Genomic DNA, 18,803 nt, shown 5'->3' on the forward strand with positions numbered 1-18,803 from the left:
ACTCTGTGAAAAGACACTGCTCTGAGACAGATAGGGGGCGACTGTTGGAGTTTGGAGGGGGTTTGTAAGTGGGGGTGGGGATTTTGTTTGGGTTTTCACTCTAATCTTTTACTGGTCTGCCTGAAACCCATGCATGAAGAGACAGGATCCAGTTTTGAACATGTGTATGCCAGGATGATACCACTGTTTGTGAAAGCCAAAATGAGCATTAAATGCATGTACATGCCAACTAGTTTGCCTTCACTGTGCTTTTAAGAGATATGCATGTAATTAGTTGCATCCTCTAATTGTGGAAGTCAAAGAAACATGCAGAGGCGTGCTGTTAGCTGCTGCAGCACTCTTTGATGTCTTGCTCAGGGGTAACACATGAAGCTCTGCTGTCTCACACATGTTTATTCTTGGTTCAGCCATAAACTTGTTTAATGAGTTTACACACTTCTAAACAGAGCTCTGACATCTGGTCCAGCTTGTTTGTTCACTCAACAAATGAGCAGACAAATGTGAAACCTGCAGGATTTGCTGTTTATTTGCTGTTGAAATGTTTCTGTGTTTCATTTCCTGTCTGAAGACGTCAGCTCACCAAACTGCTAATCTTTTGTAGCACCTGTGATGTTTTTTTTTTTGCTGATCTAGACTCACCCATATACACAAAATCAAACATCTATGTCATGACATAGAGCTTAAAGACAGAGGTCCAGACAGTGTTAGAGGTGCTTTTGCTTCAACATAACTGATTAAAATGGTTCCCCTGTGACCCCAGCATGGCAAAGTTATGGAGAGGCCTGCTAATGAACCTTTATTTGTTTCAGGTTGGTTGAGTAAGGGAAAAAAACTAAAGCGCACAGGATACTGAAGGCTCAATGACCAGGCGCTGCCACTGGAACGACCCCTCAGACTATTTTATTGTTAAAATAAAATTATGTTCTGAGTTGTTAAGACAAAGATATGAGAAATCACTACTGATCACAATTGCAAATTGTTTATGAACAAAAAGACAAAGTCAATCTATGGGAACAGGAGGATTTATGGGGCTCAATACTTTATGATGTCCTTGTCTGATCATATTAGTTTCTGTTTCTATCATATATCCAAATATGTAGTAGTTTTTTAAACATATGTACTATTATTTAGGTGTGTGTGTTTTTTATACTATTTTTACTGTGGATAATTCATAATTCAGACAGCATTTGCAATTTGATGTACAGTATGTATGTATCTTATTTGTCAAATTAATGTTTCATAACAACCTGTTTTAGTAGCTGGAGTAAGTCATATGATTCTTTCATAAAGAAAACAAAGGCCAGTCTCACATTTTACAAAAAAAAAAAACATCATGGTGATCACCAAGACTTATATTCTGTGGACTGAGAAGACAATGAAACACATGGTTATGCAACAGAGTAGTGATCAAAAGCATTCCAGCAACTCAGTTGATAAATTGCTCAAAAGACAAAATTAAACTGAAATAGTAAATTGACTTTTGCACAAATTTTATTTACTGAAGTTGTCTTTGTCAAATTATTGTGTTTTATGCTCTGAAATATTTAGATGTGACAGGAAATGAAAAAAGAAGAAGGCTATAAGGAGGCAATAATCAAACTATGTGTAGCAGAAAATGGAAGGATGGTCAGAGGGATTAAATATAGGTCATGTTTTCACATCAAAACTTTGTTGTTGTTTTTTTTTGTACTGTGTGATATTGGACAACACTATGTGCAGCGATAGAATCAGTTATCTATAAATTACAGTTGTCCATAATTTTGCAATCCATGTTTTGTTTTTGTTTTTTGTTTTATTTTAAAAAAAAGCCTATTTTATTTCTATTTTGAAATTGAACTCTATATCACTGACATCTCAGGCATGTGTTTCATGTACAATGGAGCTGCTCAGTTGACTGTCAGATACATTGAAGTGCAGGAAGATCGTCACAACAGCGCCCCCACATGTCCTGGATCAAACTTCAAGTTTTGAATAAAAAAGATGTTTAAAAGACAGGACAGAATTTACCTTAAAATTGATTACCTCTACCTTGAAAGATATCAGTATTAAAGCAAAACAGTTTTTTACACACTTACTTAGGTTAGAGACAGGTAATTGAATGAATAATCAAAGAAAGACTACAAAACTGGCAGTGGCGTTGATGTTTCTGTTATATCTCCAATTAAAGCAGCATCTGTGCAGGGGCTCCATCAGTCAAACCAAAAGATCTGTTTGACTGATCTTCTCTTTGTGTGGAATGAATATCGACTTAGTTGTGAAGAAACTACAAGACATATTTGGACACTTAAAAAAAGGTAAAATAACTTAGTTTTCACAGCATGGTCATTGAGAATAGAGATATTTAAGTTTGTGTTTTGTTCACATAATTAGAGGGTTAGATTTTAATTGTTATTCATTGTCTTTGTGGAATTTTGTTTTATTCCTCTTCTGTCACAAGAGGTCTCTCTTTGCTGAGAATACAGCAACGTGCATGGGTGTGTAAACTAAAGAACTGCTGGTAAAAAATAAAGACAAAGTACTGCACTGTCTCAAACAGGAAGTATGATAACTTCTTGGTCCTCTGTGGATTTGTGGATTCGTGTTTCTTGCAGTTTCTTGTTGCAATCAAAAGAATGAACGTTTTCCCACCAGAACATTGCTCTGCAGCAAAATGAGCATAGGCTCTCTTTATTTATCAGGGATATAAATATCATGACTGAGCAGTGTTCTTTATATTGCCTCTGCAAGGAGCGACAAAGAAAATTAGCTTTTGACTTTTTTATGTATTATAGTTTTATCATGTGCTGCAAGTATTGCAACACTTGCTGTGTGAAAGTGAAACACTCCCCCCATCATTTCCTAAACCTCACTGATGAAAACCTTTGAGATAGCATTTCAAAGAGCAGCAGATACTGAAGATATATTTTAAACAACCTTATTCTGTATCGTTCCATTTTATTTTAGAATGGGAAATTCATAATTTTATTTTACTTGATTGTTGACTATGAGACTTAATGCAATTGGCGAGGACTTTACTATAAAAGGACAAAGCAATTATAGTTATTTTGAAAGTAGTCTGCATGCACAACCACATCCTGCTTTCACAGGGCATTGACATTGGCAATGAACGCACAGCAGGCAATGCTGACAGCTTTTTAAATGGGCCACTGCTCATCAGAGATAAGATGCTTTCCTGTTTGAAGCTACTGTTTAGTGTGCGTTGGCACCTAGATTTGACCAATTTCTATGTAACAGTCACATTTAAAAGAGGTGTGTTTAGCTTTCATCGCTGCTTCCTGTTAGATATGCCTGATAGATTGATGCATTGAACCTGTTGCACAATAAAGTGCTTTACTAAACACATCGGGAAGTTCTGCCTCAGTTCAGAGAAGAGAACTGACTTCCACTTGCATTAGTAGAAGTGGCTAAATATGTAATTTTCTTGCCTGACTGAGTATTCACAGTGTATTCTGAGTATCAACAAGAAGCTGCTGACTAAACTTCTTAGATTTTGAAAAAAAGAGAAGGCCAAATCAGGAACTTGCAAAGACTCTGATTGTAATGAGGTGCTTTACAACATGAAAGTGGAAATGAAACACATCACAAGTTTTACCTAAACTGATCAGTCAAATGTCATATGGAAAACAACAGCAAGAAACATTTGTATTAGGCAGCGTTCCTGTCATTGCATTTTATATACCAATTTTATCAATCTCAGAGTTTTACGGTGCTGGTGATTGTCTCCAAGTTACTGGCAGCAACATAATAAAAGATGAATAACTAATATGCATTTCTGATGTCCCTCCCAAGTGAATATAGTTGCTTTATATAGACTGTGGGTAGAAACCACAGACTCTCTGAAGATTGCTGGGCTGAAGACATCCCAATTTTGGTTAATACTAACACACAGCTCACTGTTAAATCTGGACGGATCCAACACTGGATTAATTTAACAGGATGGGTTTGAGCTATGGGTTTTTCTCAGCACACTAGGTCAACTTTTGCATCAAACAAGAATGCATAAACATGACTCATAAATAATCAGAACAATGTGCTGAAAACTATAACTTTGGGCACAAAAAAAAGTATTTGCTGAAAATGTTTTTTTTTTTTTTTTACTTTTAGTATAATTTTACATCAGAAATTCCCAGTATTGTAAAACAATTAAACAACTACATGTCTTTTGAGACTAAGTTTAACTGAAAAACACTACATTTTGATAACAAAATTCACATTCAGCATACAACATTGTAAAAAGCTGTCATACAGCATTGTTTCACCATCTTATCATTTCTTGTTTTATCCAGTAGAAGAGGTTCATTGGGATCTGATGAGTTCCTTGGTCAGGAGGTGGCACCTCTCAGTCTGCTCTGTAACTGGCTAACAATTTTGACCCAATGTTGTATTAAAATTACCAAAATTTGTTCCAACAGCATAAGCCAAGCACTTGATTAGAGAAATAACCCAGTACTTTTTGTATGCACCTAACATGCAAAGCAAGGACATACAAACTGCACAGTCTCCAGTCCTGATTTAACCACTACCTTCTCGCTGTGAGGCAACTATACTGACCCCTGCATGACATTCTGTGTGCATCCTTACTTGATTTATTTCTTCCATAATGTCAAACCATCAAATCCTATTTATAGTCCAAATGAGCCAACCTCTTCTAGTTTCCACACAGATTAGTTGACCTCCAGATGGAATATCATTCTATGAGTGTTAATAGTTTACAGAACGCACAATGTGCTTTGGTTCTGAATGAGGCCGAATCAAATACACAGACAGTCCTCATGGTAATCAGGCCTTCATTTACAGACACTTCTTTTTCGGACTGTGAGGAGATTAACTTCTTTGTTCAACCCCAGGGTGTTCACATTTTATTCATATTAATAATGTAGGTGCAGTTCTACCAAGTCTGCCTGTGGGGCAGATAGGGAAATACCAGGCAACTAAAGAAGGTCGATGTGCAACTCATTACTACTTCCAGCAAGCAAGGAAGGTGTTAGGGACATCAAAAGGTAATTTAACTTTTTGACTTTTTGTCATGTCACAATGTGCTATATTTGAATTTTAAGTGTTACACCAACAAACTGCAGTGCATTAATGTAAGTTGATAGAAAAATCTTAAGTAGTTCTCAAAAGTGGCGCATCTATTTATATTCAGTTCTGAGCTTCATTGAAGACAAGAAGGAAATAAAAATAAACTTTATTAAAATGTAGTACTTCTGTGTGGAAATAAAATGGTAAATCACCTGCATTTATACAGTGTTTTATCTCATCCAAAGACTTCAAACTGTTTTACTCTACAATCATTCATCCACAAATTAACACACTATGACAATAAGCTACATTGTAGATACACAACTTTCCTGGGGCAGACTGAAAGAAAAGCGGCCTCCATTTGGTATCATCGGGCCCCATCATCAACACCAGCAGGCAAGGATGGTGAAATATCTTGCGCAAGGACACAACTACAAAGTTGTGTCCTTGTGCAAGGACACAACTGTCCTTGTGTAAGGACACAACTTTCTGTGTCCTAGACAGAAATGGCGGTTTGAAACAACAAGAATGCTCCTCCTGAGCCACTGCCACCCCTGCAGTGGATACTTTTCTTCAGCAAAGACCTGCAAGTTAAGAGTAAATGTGAAGGTGAAGTGAGCTAAATACAGGGCAGTACTGGAAGAAAACCTGTAAAGATTTGATACAAGAGCAGTCATTAACCTGGCTTTCAGTAATGATGCTAACTGTACAGCCAGAGCTACAATGGAATGGTTTAGATCAAAATACATTCACGTTTTAGAATGACCAAGTCTAAATCTCACTGAAAACAACTGAATGATTTGGAGTTACCTTAAGAACTGGAACATTACAAACTTGTTAGATTTGCTTTGTGTATTTTCTTGATGTTGAACACAAGATGTAATTTCAAGCATCTTTAGTTTCGTGGAAGGTTTTATTTTGAATCCACAGTTCAGTGCAAGTGCCTCAGTAATAATAAAGACTTCTGACAGGACTGGATAGGTTTACAGTGCGGTTTTAGTTTCTTGTTTGATGTTGAAAGAGGTTCTGTTTTCACTGCGCTTTAAAGGTCAGAGTTTAAAGCTGCCCATTATTCCCTCGCTATTAAATAAGTTTGTATGGGGTGTAATTACACAGCCATGTCCCCTAAGAAGAGACCCTACCTCACCTCAGTGCATGCCGAACAGGATAGGACATGCTGGTATTGCTTTTACTTTGCACAGGTGTAAATGATGTCTGTACTGTTATTAGAGAGCTCTGTTGTCGCCCGTAAATGAAAGATTTAATTTACAGTTACGCTCTACAGCTGGGTAATAAATACCCAGACTTGACATTTTACACTGTAGTTTCAGATCGGAAGGTTGCATAGACACATTTGTTTATGCACATAAACAAATGGTTGTTTGTCACATAATGCTGCATGAAGAAGTCAGTGAGGCTTTTGTGTTATAAGTGAGCAGCATGCGGGAAAAGCCCAACTGGGGAATAGGGAAACTGTCACAAATAGTAGAAGTTCATAAACTATATAACTATATTACTTTGTCTTCATGGCATGCGCTGACCCACTTTAAGCTGTACACATATTCACGCATGCAATTCTCACACAATTGTCCACATCGATGCACAGGACAATAAATGTTGACAAATTAGAACTTCAGTTAAATTCAGAACAAGCAGACAGATATTTTTGAATCCAGAGAGTTAGTATGCACAATTTTAAATAACTGCACTTTGGCAATACTTGCTATACCAAGTGGAGACTTGTGCTTATGATCAGAACTAAAGCAGCAAAGTTAGGTAATCAAATTCCTCAGTCTGCTTTAAGTATGAAACCTGAATCAACTAACAGATTTATGTGTTGAAGTCAGATGATTTATCACCATTCAGTTTGTATATCCCAGTGAAGAATTCCTAGCGGGGAGAATACAGGCATTGTGCAAGCAAACTAAATTAAGATCCAATCTCAAATGAATGATATACCTATATAAGGTCACAGATTTTGAAATGAGGGTCTTATTATCTTATAACCTAATTGAATATGTCACAGCATTGTTCCAAACGATAAACACATTTCGAATAAAAATAGTATAGTTTAAGATGTGATACTTTTCACCTTCTAACCTCTTTAAAAACTCAGATGTAGAATTAAAATAATGAAGAACCAGATCTACAGATTCTAAAACTGACCTTTAGTCTAGAACTTTTGTCTTTTTCTGTGTGCTTAATTAAACTGAAGAGTTTTGCATGAACAGCGTGACTCTGCAGCTCTTTAACCACATCCTGTTGCGTACCTATGAAACTTCTGAGCTCCCACAAATTCACAATCAAGCTGTTTTAACAATCAGTGGCACTAGTTGCTCAATGTGACAATGTGAAAAGTTAGGGTAAGAAAAATCTTTATTGTCTGCAATTGTGGCCTACTTTGTCAATATAAATGTTAGTGAATTATCTGCCACTCTACAGCTTTCTTCAGAAAAACAGATGTTTGACGGCAAACAGTCAAAATGTTAGTGTTGTCTAACGTACAGACAGATACAAATGATTTTCATAAAAATCAAATACATTTTAATCTGTTTCTTGGCAGAACTTCTCACAAACTAAGCTGCTGTCAAAGTCTCCTTTTCTCTCATGCATGCTTGCTCTATAATTACACCCCACCTTTAAACCACACAAAGATGCACACCAATAACAGCTCACTTCTCACTCCCTCCTCTCACTTCCTGACCAAACTTAATGGAAGAAAACTCAAAGCATTTGACCCAAGTCACACAGTTAATGTAACAAAATATCAGTGAAATGTGTGTGAACTTCCAACTTTATTTAGCAAAGGATTCTGCACCGCAACTATGGCTAGATTTTATTAGTGTCTATTGTTTGATTCATGTGTATTATAAATTGTGAGCCTTGTTTCCTTGCCAGAAAGTTCAGTCAGAGTGTTTATCAAGTTGATTTAGTTACTTATTGCTTTGACATAATGTAGAAAGAAACAGGCCAAGTTGTTCTGCCTTGTTTCTGATTTACTTTCTTGTTTCTTATTTAAAATCAAAATCAAGGAATTTGAAGACTTATTTTTTCCATGGGCATCAAAGCATATCTAATTTTTACTAAACTCAAAAGAAGTGCCTTAAAAATGTTTTTTGATGCAATTGTCCTAGTATTTCAAGAACTAATGTGATCTCGAGGGGCGGTTATAAAACAAAATCAATCCAAAGATCAGAAATCAGCACAGACTCAAAGATGAGTTCTGTCAGTTGTTCAGTTCTGCTGTAACATCACTTCCTCCCACAAAATAGTCAACTGTAGCCTCTGTTTAGCACTGGCAGCATGGCCTTTGAAAAAAGCACAGACACATTCACAAAGCCTGCAAGCTACAGAATACATAAGCAGGTACTTGATAAAGCACAGTAACATGTAACTTGAACCATCACTTTTATTTCAAAATGCCACCTTTTAAGTTTAAGATTGTATTAACACATAATTTTTGAATGTTTCAAAGTTGTGAAGCTGCCTATAAAACATAACCTCTTAGCTCTTTTACAGATTATTCTAGCCACTCAGTTATCTACATTATGAGGGCCATTTGAGTGGTACCACTGGGATCCTTTTCTCGAAGCACATTATGTACTGTAAGAACCCATATGCAGCCATAGAAGCATCAGTGTTCTTTGTGTAGAGGTTCATTCTGTTACAGAAGCTGCACAGTGTGCTTGTTAGAATGACAGATGAAATCTTGGCGCACACTGCCAATTTCATCTCAATCAATGCATCGTGTTGTTTCAGTCATTTGCATTGGTGTTAGCAGGTTCACACATGATTATTGGATGCAGCGTCACACATGCAACATTGGCATAAACAGGATGACGGACTTGTGTACAAATGAAGTTATTGATCAACAAATTAAATTGTTGGCTAGAGGTACCATTGTCTGACCAAACTACACTTAAACAGCAAGATGTTCTTGTGTTAACTATACATTGTTCCAGTTTTACAGATAAATGTTATTTTCCCAGACTAAAAATGACCTATGTTCCATTTTCTTAGAGCATATTCTTTCACAGCTGTTAGTGAAGACACAAAGAGCATGATGTAATCTCCCTATGTATTGAGTCTTCAGTATGGAAAATGAGACAAAGTAGTGTTTTCACAGCCTTCAGTGATAGATCTGATGAATGCCAGTTAAGAATCTAAGAACAACTTTAGTTACATGCCTACAGTTTCATTTAACCCTAGAGCAATTTTCACTTAAATGCATAGTGAAAAATTCAGAGTAAATTTTAGGTTTCCAGTGATGGTCAAGCCAGTTGGTGGTTTGAATTTGAGAAGGTCACAAGGCTTGTTATAAAAGGAACCTCACCATAGAAATTAAGTTCATTTTTCACTGCTGCAGTTAGTTAACTTTACCGTTCCACACAGTATTGCAGACCATTTTCAACCCTACCCACTGAGCAGTCAGGTTTGGCTTTTGGAAAAAACCCAAAATGTTTAATGTGACCTTTAGTAGCAGCAGATTCCTCATGCTTCAAGTTCAACATATCAGTAAATACTGCAAAATTGACAGCCTGTAGAAAGTTTACACATCTGGATTTTCATTGAAATCCAGTTTGGGACATTACCATGCAAACAAGCCTGTACACCATTTATTCAAGTTTGTTTTATTTTACATATTGAAACTTGTGCATGCAAAGGTTTACAAGACACACTTTGCTTAGTGAGCATTCAGAATTGGCCAATCAAGGCCAACAATGATCATGAAATGCAAGTCCATCATGCAATCATTCCACAGCAGGGATTCAAGGGGCTGATCCCTTGCTAAAGAGAAGCCACTTTCTTTACATCTGGTGGAATTTGTAGACATTGCAATAGATTAGCAAGTGCAGGAAGACAAAATGCATCTGTGAAGTGGTTCAAGTCAGCAACGCTTGTGGAATGTGCAACACATGGGAGGCTGGTCTTCATGATGACTCCGACTTCTCCTGATCAATGGCTGGAACAGAGTAAAGAGTTAAAGTTAACCTCAGAACTAAGATGCATGCATTAAGTTACTTTGAGTAGAACTTACTCTCTTTAGTTGGCAGTGTGTTCTTTTCTTGCGTCTCGGTCTTCTTCAGCTTGGTTTTGTCAAAGGTTGTAACCTCAGTGATGTCGGGTTTGTCAGACATGATTGCAACAGCACTAAACAGAACAGACATTGTTTTAGTAATTAAATCAGAACACCGAGTAAAGCTGCACTCTGGATAACAACCAAAGTTTGACAATCTTTCAGCTCAACACACCTGACTTAAGAGACTACTCATTTGACATGGCTTCAGTCACAATACCAGACAGAATCATATTTAAAAAAATAAAAACTAATTAAGGACCAAGTTCTTTTTCAAAAATTGAAAGACGATTTTAAAAAAGAAGATTCTACACACAGAAGCACAACAAAAAAAAGTCACTTACCAAACGTGTAGGCACAGTAGACACACCGAAAAAAATCCTCAAAGTCACAGGAACAGAGTGAGGATGGACGGCGCGTTCATTCAATAAATACTGCCCAGTATGTTAATGACCTGTGACGTCACGCCTACGCTGCGTTTGTCAACCAACCATATTTTATGGTTTAAAATTATTTATATTATTTAGGATGATTTGAAACAAATGACTAACATATCCATATCGTAACATAAGCTCATATAAGGAAGCAGTGCCTTTTTTGACGGGAAAAAAAGAGCATTAATTTAGCACCACAAGCTGCGTCTCATTACGTGATTAAAAGTCCGGTGAGTTTCTCTAGACGTCACAAAATTGTGCAAATTGTAGTCGTAGTTCTAGATGTTTCCTCACACAGAAGACAAAAGACACCATGAAGAAGTCTAATAAAAGAATTTATGGGTAGGATGACAAGTTTTTATAATTTTGCCACTTGTGACCCCATGTGGACTAATGCGATAATGCAGCTAGGACGTACGTACATACGCTGTGTAAAAACGCGAAGCACGTATTTAGTCAATAAACCTAAATATTTTAAGATCAGCCTGTGAATAAACATTTTAAACGGACACTGATGACATTTTATTTATAATTTATTTAAAACATTTGCAATCAAAGATTCTGAAATCTTCTGGCAAAATTTAAATCAGCACAAACTTATAAGTCTCCCATCGTTTCATTTTTTATTTTTTTTTGGTTTACTCATAAGATTTAAACGCTGCATACAATTTAGAGATTATTATCATCGTATTGTAGACCCACAGTTTCACAGTCCCAAAAATATAAAAGCAATTAAATAAACAGTTGTATTTTATGTGTCAAACATAATTTGAAATAGACATGTTCAATAGACAAAGATCAGTCTTTTTAGCATATTGATTAGATATCAGAAAAACATAAAATTAAGTCCAAATGTACTCTTTCAGGTTTCTTATGCTGCAAACCAAAGACCATGAGCAAAACTTACACAATGCAGACCTCAAAATACAACTCATTAATCAGATAGCAACTCAACCCTGAAACAATCATGATGATGACAAACCTATTAACCCCAGTCTGATACTTTGCATGTCAATGACTTAATGCAATTCTTGGTTTTCTAGAACAGAAAACGACCAATTTCAAAAATGAAACAAATTTGACTGCATGGTTTGGTAAATAGGATTATTTTTATTTATAAAGTGCCTTACAATAACAGGTGTTATGAATTGGTCCTATACAAATTAAAAATATTTAGCTTAAAGTGAAATATGGGGGTCTGTTTGATGAGCTACAGTAACATCTTAAATTGTTTTCATGCCATGACAGCCTGCAGAACAGAAACAATGGAAAACTAAATATACAGAAACAATTTTAGGTCACTTGTGTAAGGTTAGCTCTGTGTAAGGTTTAACGTGAAGTAAACTCAGTCAGTGATTATGTATTTGTTTATTTCTTGATATAAAATACTAATTGCCTTTGACAGCCACCCTCTTTAACCTACAAATGAAAACATGGTCATGTACAGTACTATCTCAATTTTATTTCTTCAAAAGTGCAGGATTAAAGTTACTAAGAATCACAGTCGCAATGACATATACGAAATAATGACATGTTTAAAATGCTCAAACAATTAGTAGGTTATTCTCAAGAATTATTATCTTTATCCCTACTTGCTGCTGAAAAACTTTTTATACGTTTTGCTGTACATAATTTGATTATCCACTTTTACAACACTTCTCAAGTTCTGCCAGAACCAGGGCTCAGCAGCTGGAGTCCTGGGCCACTCCACAACACTTTTCTCACAAAGCCTCCTCCTGAGGCGCAAGAAGTGAGAATGTTGCAGGACAGGTTCGAGCATCAGCAGAACAATCACATCCTCATTTTCATCCAGCAGTCTCTGGTGGGCCATATACATTGCCAGTCTGAACACCCCAGTCTTAACGTAGCCCTCCGTCAAGACAAACAGGGTTTTGCGACTGTTTTGGATACTCTGTGTAAGGTTATCCACTAGTGGGACTCCTGGAGGCCAGTCTCTCTCCTCCAAGCACAAAGGAAGAAGTTTATTGCCCTCCTCTTCCAATTTCACCCGCAGATTCATCATTACCCACTCAGAGACACGTGGATCTTTGGTGTCATAAGTCACAAAGATGTCGTAAATATTTTCCTGTGAGGACAAGGCTGTGTATCCCTTCAGTTTAGCCTGGACATAGTGCAAAACATAAGAAGCATCCCAGTAAAATAAGTGAGCAACTGTTGCCACAAACATGAAGAAAATAAGGAAGAATGTTGTGAAAACGTACATCTTGAATGCCATATCGTCATTTACACATTGATCAATGTCAAAGTATATAAGTGGCTTGTTCCTGTCCTTTAATGGCATTGCACATCTCACCTCAGTTGTTAATCTAGGAATCCTTATTTGTCGTTTTCCAATCCATACAAGGAAATCCAAAGAATCACATGTACATTGAAATGGATTTTTCTGTAAAAATAAAGTCTTAAGATTCTCCGGTTTGGGCTGGAAGGTGGATTGATTGATGATAGCCAGCTTGTTGGAGCTGAGGCTCAGAGTCTCAAGGCTTTTCATGCCTTTGAAAAAGAAACTTTCCAGGTGACATATCTGATTGTGAGTCAGATAAAGAAAAGTCAAAGAGAAACTACTAACTGTTTTAATACCTGCTATGTTGGACAACAAATTGTAACTTAAGTCTAAAATTTTAAGCTGATGGAAATAAGTCAGACTGTCCCATGAAAAGTCTGTCATTTTGTTATTACTTATTCGTAGTTCAATTAGGTTGCGAGGGAGCTTTTCATAAACATCATCAGGAATTTTTTCAATGTCATTCCACGAAATATCTAAAACTGTCAAATTAGTGAGGTTGGTAAAAAGAGTCTTATATGAGTCATCACCTACTTTCCAAAGAGTCCCTAGCTTGTTATGTGTAAATTGTAGTTCTTCTAAAGATCTGCTGTGCATCTGTTTAGTTGTTAAAGTAGAAATTGAGTTATGACTCATATTCAGCACTCTCAGGACAGGCAAATATTTTAGGAAGTTTAAATTATGTGTTACTCCAAAAGATTGAAAATAGTGGTCATTCCAACTGAGGTCTAGCACTTCGAGTTTCTTCAGTTCCTGGAAGGCATTGTCATAAGCCAGATCAATCTTATTGAAGGACAGGTCCAAGTAGGTCAAATTAGGCAGTAATGAGAACTCTGTGCCATTTGGTGCAGCAGAGAATCCATTGCTAGATAGATTCAGACACGCAATATCTCCATAACCTTCAAATTGCTTTTGTGAAATAAAGAACAAGTTATTTGAACTGAGGACAAGAACCCGTCCAGCGTTAAAGCACTGTTGCTTTATAAGGCCATGGGATAATTCAAAGTTGAAGTCTTTCGGAGGAAGTTTAATATATGAAGAAACAGAGATGTCTGACCTTTGAACATATCTCTCGACTGAATTTGAAAGCTGTTTCTGTGGAGTGGGATACAGCCTGTTTTCTGCCAAATAAATCATTTTCAATGGATGAAATTTGTTGAAGACAGTGGAATCAGCATGAATAATAAAGTTAGTCCCCAAATTCAAAGCAGATAGGTTTCTAATTTCATAGAGAGGCTTGAGTGTATCTGGTTTAATATTCTGGAAGACCAAACCCTGCATATGTAAGGTCCTTAATGACTGAAGATTCGAAAACTCAGTTGAAAGATTAATGGTTTCAGGATAAAGTTTTAAAGCATAGTTGAAAGAAAATTCAAGCACTTCAAGCCTTGGGAGGTATCGCAGAAATTCAGCCTTTCCAGTAATTTCTCTGAGTAAAAAGTTAAATGAAAGGAGAAGATGTTTAAGCTTCCTCAGGTTCTTAAACCACAATGGATTCAGATACTCTAGGGAGTTTCCCCCCATATTGATTTCCTCAAGTTCAGACAGATTTTCAAATGCATAGGGGTCAATTCCAAGGGAACCGTTTGGGCAAGGCACACAGGGAAATGGCGCATTTTCACATCTGGGGCAGTTCCCTTCTATCTTAAGAAGTTTTAAATTATTCAAGCCAGAAAAATCATCCCTAAATATGTACTGTATTTTGTTGCAACTCACATTAAGTATTTCTAAAGACTGGGGTAGTCCGTTGGGAACATTACTTAAGTTGTTATAAGACAAATCCAGATTTTTCAATTTGGTCATGTGGGTAAAACTGTTATTTTGGATTTTCACAGGTTTGCCACACGGATTCCAGTAGTAACAGTTCTTGGATAACCACAGTTGTGTCAGGTTTGGTAAGCTGGCAAAGCTTGTATGATTCATATTTGTAATGTTGTTGCTGCTCAGCTCAAGGATTTCCACACTGACAGGTAGATTGCTTGGAATTTCTTCGAGGCCATTGCCACTCATTTTCAGATCTTGCAGTCTTGTTAGGTTTCTAAGGCTTGCCTTAAAGACCACTTTCTTGTACATGTTTGCCAAGTTGAGATTGAGCCAAGTCAGATTCATCAGGTTGGAAAATGCATCAGCCTTAATGGTCTTCAGGTAATTGTTTGATAAGTCAAGAGCAGTAACATTACTGGTTATCCCACTAGGTACCCATTCTAGGGCGCGGTCACTGCAGTCAAATTGGACCTCGGAGGAGTTGGAGGTTGTCACATCACAGAGAAACTGCGCTGTCCAGCGAGGTTTACAGGCGACAGGCTGGATCTCCAGATGGCAGCACAGACCAAGGAGAAGCAGATAAATCCAACACTTTGCAATCTGAAATGAATAACAAAGTCAATTAGATGGTGGATTAAAGGATGTTATGAGACCTTTATGCAATATGTTAAACTGAAGAGATGGACTCCTGTTGTGATTAACTTCCCAGTTTTTATTTATTTTCACTCTTTTTAGTAGAAGAGAGAAATAAGCTACACAGGTACATATCAATAAATTAGGACACAATTAAGAAATTGATCCACTTCAGCAATTAATAAAAATGTCAAAAATAAGTAGATTTGTGGGAAGAATGTCTGCAATTAAAATGATGATCCACCCTAAACTAAATTATACATTAACATTTAAATGTTATTGATAAGATTCATATGTATCTAATGAAAACAAATTATTTGAAGATCACTCAGAAAAATCTATTATCCTGTCCAGAGGTAGTTACAGCTATTAAATCTGTTGCCTGTTGTAACGTGCTTTTCCGAGCCGTCCATAAACATACCATGAACGTCAACATAACGTCAGTTATGTTGGGTGCGGGAGTTTTGCTGCTGAGAAGAGGAACACGCCGTGGTTTGTTAATCATTGCAGCAAACCAGCCAGAACTAGCAAAAAGCAAACAACTTTTCACGTTTCTTCCCAAACAAACCGAGTAAGTTGAATTATGCTGTTGGATGCACATCATGATAGCTAAATGATAACTATATCCATATATCCATGGCTATATATCATGTTAAGAATGTTAAATGTGCAAAGTGTAATGTTTTTTTCTAATTTTTACATATTTGTTAAAACTATCACTATATATATAGACAGCCTGTTTAATGGGCCTCTCAAAATAAGCTATACAGCCTTCAGCACTGTGGATCATTGGTCAAGTAAAACCATAGAAAGAGAACCTGAAAGAGAGTTTTTTCAGGTTCTATCCTTTCAGAAAACCTGAAGAAAATTGTTTTTTTTAAATTCTCTACTGACTAAATAGAAACATGGGATTTAAATTGTTGTGCAAAATCTTTACTGTCACAGTGTTCATGAACCAAGACTTGAACATAATAAGCAATAATTTTAGGGTCAGAATGGAACCAGCAGGTGAAAGAGTTCACAAATTAGACTCGGCTAAAATTACTGTTCTACTTTGATAATGTCTTCTTTAGACTATGTGTGTTCTCACACCTGGTAGTCCGCTAGACTCTGCACATATGTGGACCAAAATTGCAAAATATGTTTAATTCTCAGCTGCTGTAGTTCGCATTCACACTGGAAACTACCCAAACTAACTGAAAAACCTGTTCCTCCCCGTCGCCTGTGGTGGCGCTGCACCAAGAACTACTGAAGGAATTGACACAAAACCTCAGAAGAAGACCAGCACAACTTTCTTCTTTACAAAATATAAACAAAATGGAGCGGTGTCAGATTTTAGGGGTTGTAGGATTTCTCCATTGATATGCTTTACTAGTTTGGATATTGCCCATTAGCCGCTAATGCTAGCGATGCTCCTGCAGGCGCCATTACTACGCTGTGAATCAGGTCCACAAAACCAGACTGTTCTAATGCGGGATGAGTAAGAATCTGTCACAAAAATGATCGTAGTACTCTTATTTCTTCATCGATTTATATAAATATGGCTTAAATTAAAGCTGAGGAAATTGCTGATGTTTTCATATGTAAAATATGTATTCTCTCTTGATATAAATCTATAAACAGTTTGGTTTCTGTCAAGATGCAAGAGAGTATTAAGCAAATTGCTCTTTTATATTGGTCAATATTTAATATTACATAATTCCCGCCTTTAAAATTGACTCATATATTTATATGAAATTATGAAATATGTAATCCTATTTGATGATATATACATTTAAACAAAAGAGGTCATTAGCCCAGTTTTTGTCATTTATTAAAGGTTTAACAATTGTAGGAGTGCACCATAGCAAATAAATAATAAGCTGATAAATAGGTGTAAAACAACTTTAAACCGTTTATATTCTGCTTTTTCTCACTCTCTGTGATGGCACACAGACCTGTTACCATGGCAACCGACACAACATCCCCGTTAACCTGCAGAGCAGAGAGTCTATGTTTATTATATTTATTGACCAGATTGCCCTGCACTGCAGTTCACGTCCTGCTTTTGGCGCGGTCTCCGATCCGCTTGCATTCACACTGCCTGTCAACTGCATCAGAATTCACTTCAGCTGGACCGTGACCAAGGTTCAGAATTTGCTTTTTTAAACCGTTTTGAAATTCAAATTTGCATTCACACTCCCCAAACGAATTGGACTTTCTAGACAAACAAATTAGAGTCTGATTAAAGCAGACTAAACAGAGCTAGTGTGAATACACCCCAGGGGTTTTTAGTCATTCTTTACTGCTTAAATGACCTCAGGTTAGATAAGTAGAATCACTGTAAAAACTGTAAGCATCCTTGGTCACGATCACTATGAACTAACACATTTAAGTCAAATAAAATCAAATATTTACAAAAACTAAAATCGACTACAATTCATAACTTGTGGTTCATTTCTTTGACTTGATAAACCTGTTTTGAACCAAGTACGTTTACTATTGTTTATGACCCAGCCACTGAATGTTGATCCCCAAAAGCCCTAAAATTTCAACTGTGGAAAATTTTTTATGTCTCAGTTTATATGTACTACATTTGTTCTACAGCAAACACTCTAAAAGGCTAAATACTTAGCAATAAAAGATAAGAACAGGTTAATTTCTTACTCTTTTAATCAATTAAGAATTAACACAAAAACAGTATCAATAACATGTTTGACACATTTTTCTGTCGCAAACATAAGTAGCGTTGAAAATGTTAGTAAAACTCACCATTTTGCATGATCCTGTAAAACTTCCAAGCTGGTTTTTGCATTTGTCTAAAAAATGTTTAAATGGTATATATAATGTGTGAATAAGACATATTTTTATACTACTGATAAATCCGCATGTTATGAAAAAATGATCCTGCCTACTGAAGTCAGATATAAAAGCGGCAAACTGTTTCACCCATTAGGACAGGATGTGGGGGAAGAGTAGCCTGTCAATTGCAGAAGTAACTGTAAAACAGTTTCATTTCCTCGTTTGCAGTTTTACAGATACGCCAGCCAAAGTCAACATCAGAAATACTTCGCAAAATCTATGAAACAGTTTCGCAGCAATGCAGACAATTAGACAACCATAGCTATTCAGGGAAGTGCATTCAAAGCTATAAATATTACAGAACCATTAATGAGTATGTATTGTGGTTCCTTTATTATCATTTATTATGATTTGAATAATTATATGACCTGATATAGTCAAAATTATAAATATATCAAAGCAATGTAAATGACAAAGATCCTTTATTTTTACTGTTGCTACTTTTAAACACAGTTAAAAACAGATGCATGCATTTGTCAGAATTAGATGTTTATTGTCATTGTCCTAATGGCATATTGATGGATACAATAAAATGTCATTTGAACATCTCAATACTTCTAAGAATTGGATTTTCAAAGTACACACACTGAGCTGTGCTCACATAAGCAAAGCTTTATGTTTGCTACCATGTTTATTTGATATTTTGTGACAATGTCTATTTTGTTAATCAAATTAGACTATATACACACACACATTATATATATATATATATATATATATATATATATAT

The 18,803-nt window shown here is 36.3% G+C and overlaps 2 protein-coding genes across 2 annotated transcripts; both read right to left on the bottom strand.

The window, feature by feature from the left end:
- Positions 1–9,632: 9,632 nt before the first annotated feature.
- LOC111609250 (thymosin beta-12-like) lies at positions 9,633–10,506 on the bottom strand. Its single transcript, XM_023336550.1, has 3 exons — positions 10,444–10,506; positions 10,061–10,173; positions 9,633–9,985 (listed from the first exon to the last, which is right to left on the bottom strand). Exons 2-3 carry the CDS (start codon positions 10,158–10,160, stop codon positions 9,954–9,956), a joined length of 132 nt encoding a protein of 43 aa, XP_023192318.1. The 5' UTR covers positions 10,161–10,173; positions 10,444–10,506; the 3' UTR covers positions 9,633–9,953.
- A 1,116-nt stretch (positions 10,507–11,622) lies between these two features.
- Positions 11,623–18,738, bottom strand: LOC102221297 (toll-like receptor 8). Its single transcript, XM_023336280.1, has 2 exons — positions 17,984–18,738; positions 11,623–15,199 (listed from the first exon to the last, which is right to left on the bottom strand). Exons 1-2 carry the CDS (start codon positions 17,984–17,986, stop codon positions 12,122–12,124), a joined length of 3,081 nt encoding a protein of 1,026 aa, XP_023192048.1. The 5' UTR covers positions 17,987–18,738; the 3' UTR covers positions 11,623–12,121.
- Positions 18,739–18,803: the final 65 nt, after the last annotated feature.

The sequence above is a fragment of the Xiphophorus maculatus genome, chromosome 7 (assembly GCF_002775205.1).
Source record: "Xiphophorus maculatus strain JP 163 A chromosome 7, X_maculatus-5.0-male, whole genome shotgun sequence".
Taxonomy (NCBI): domain Eukaryota; kingdom Metazoa; phylum Chordata; class Actinopteri; order Cyprinodontiformes; family Poeciliidae; genus Xiphophorus; species Xiphophorus maculatus.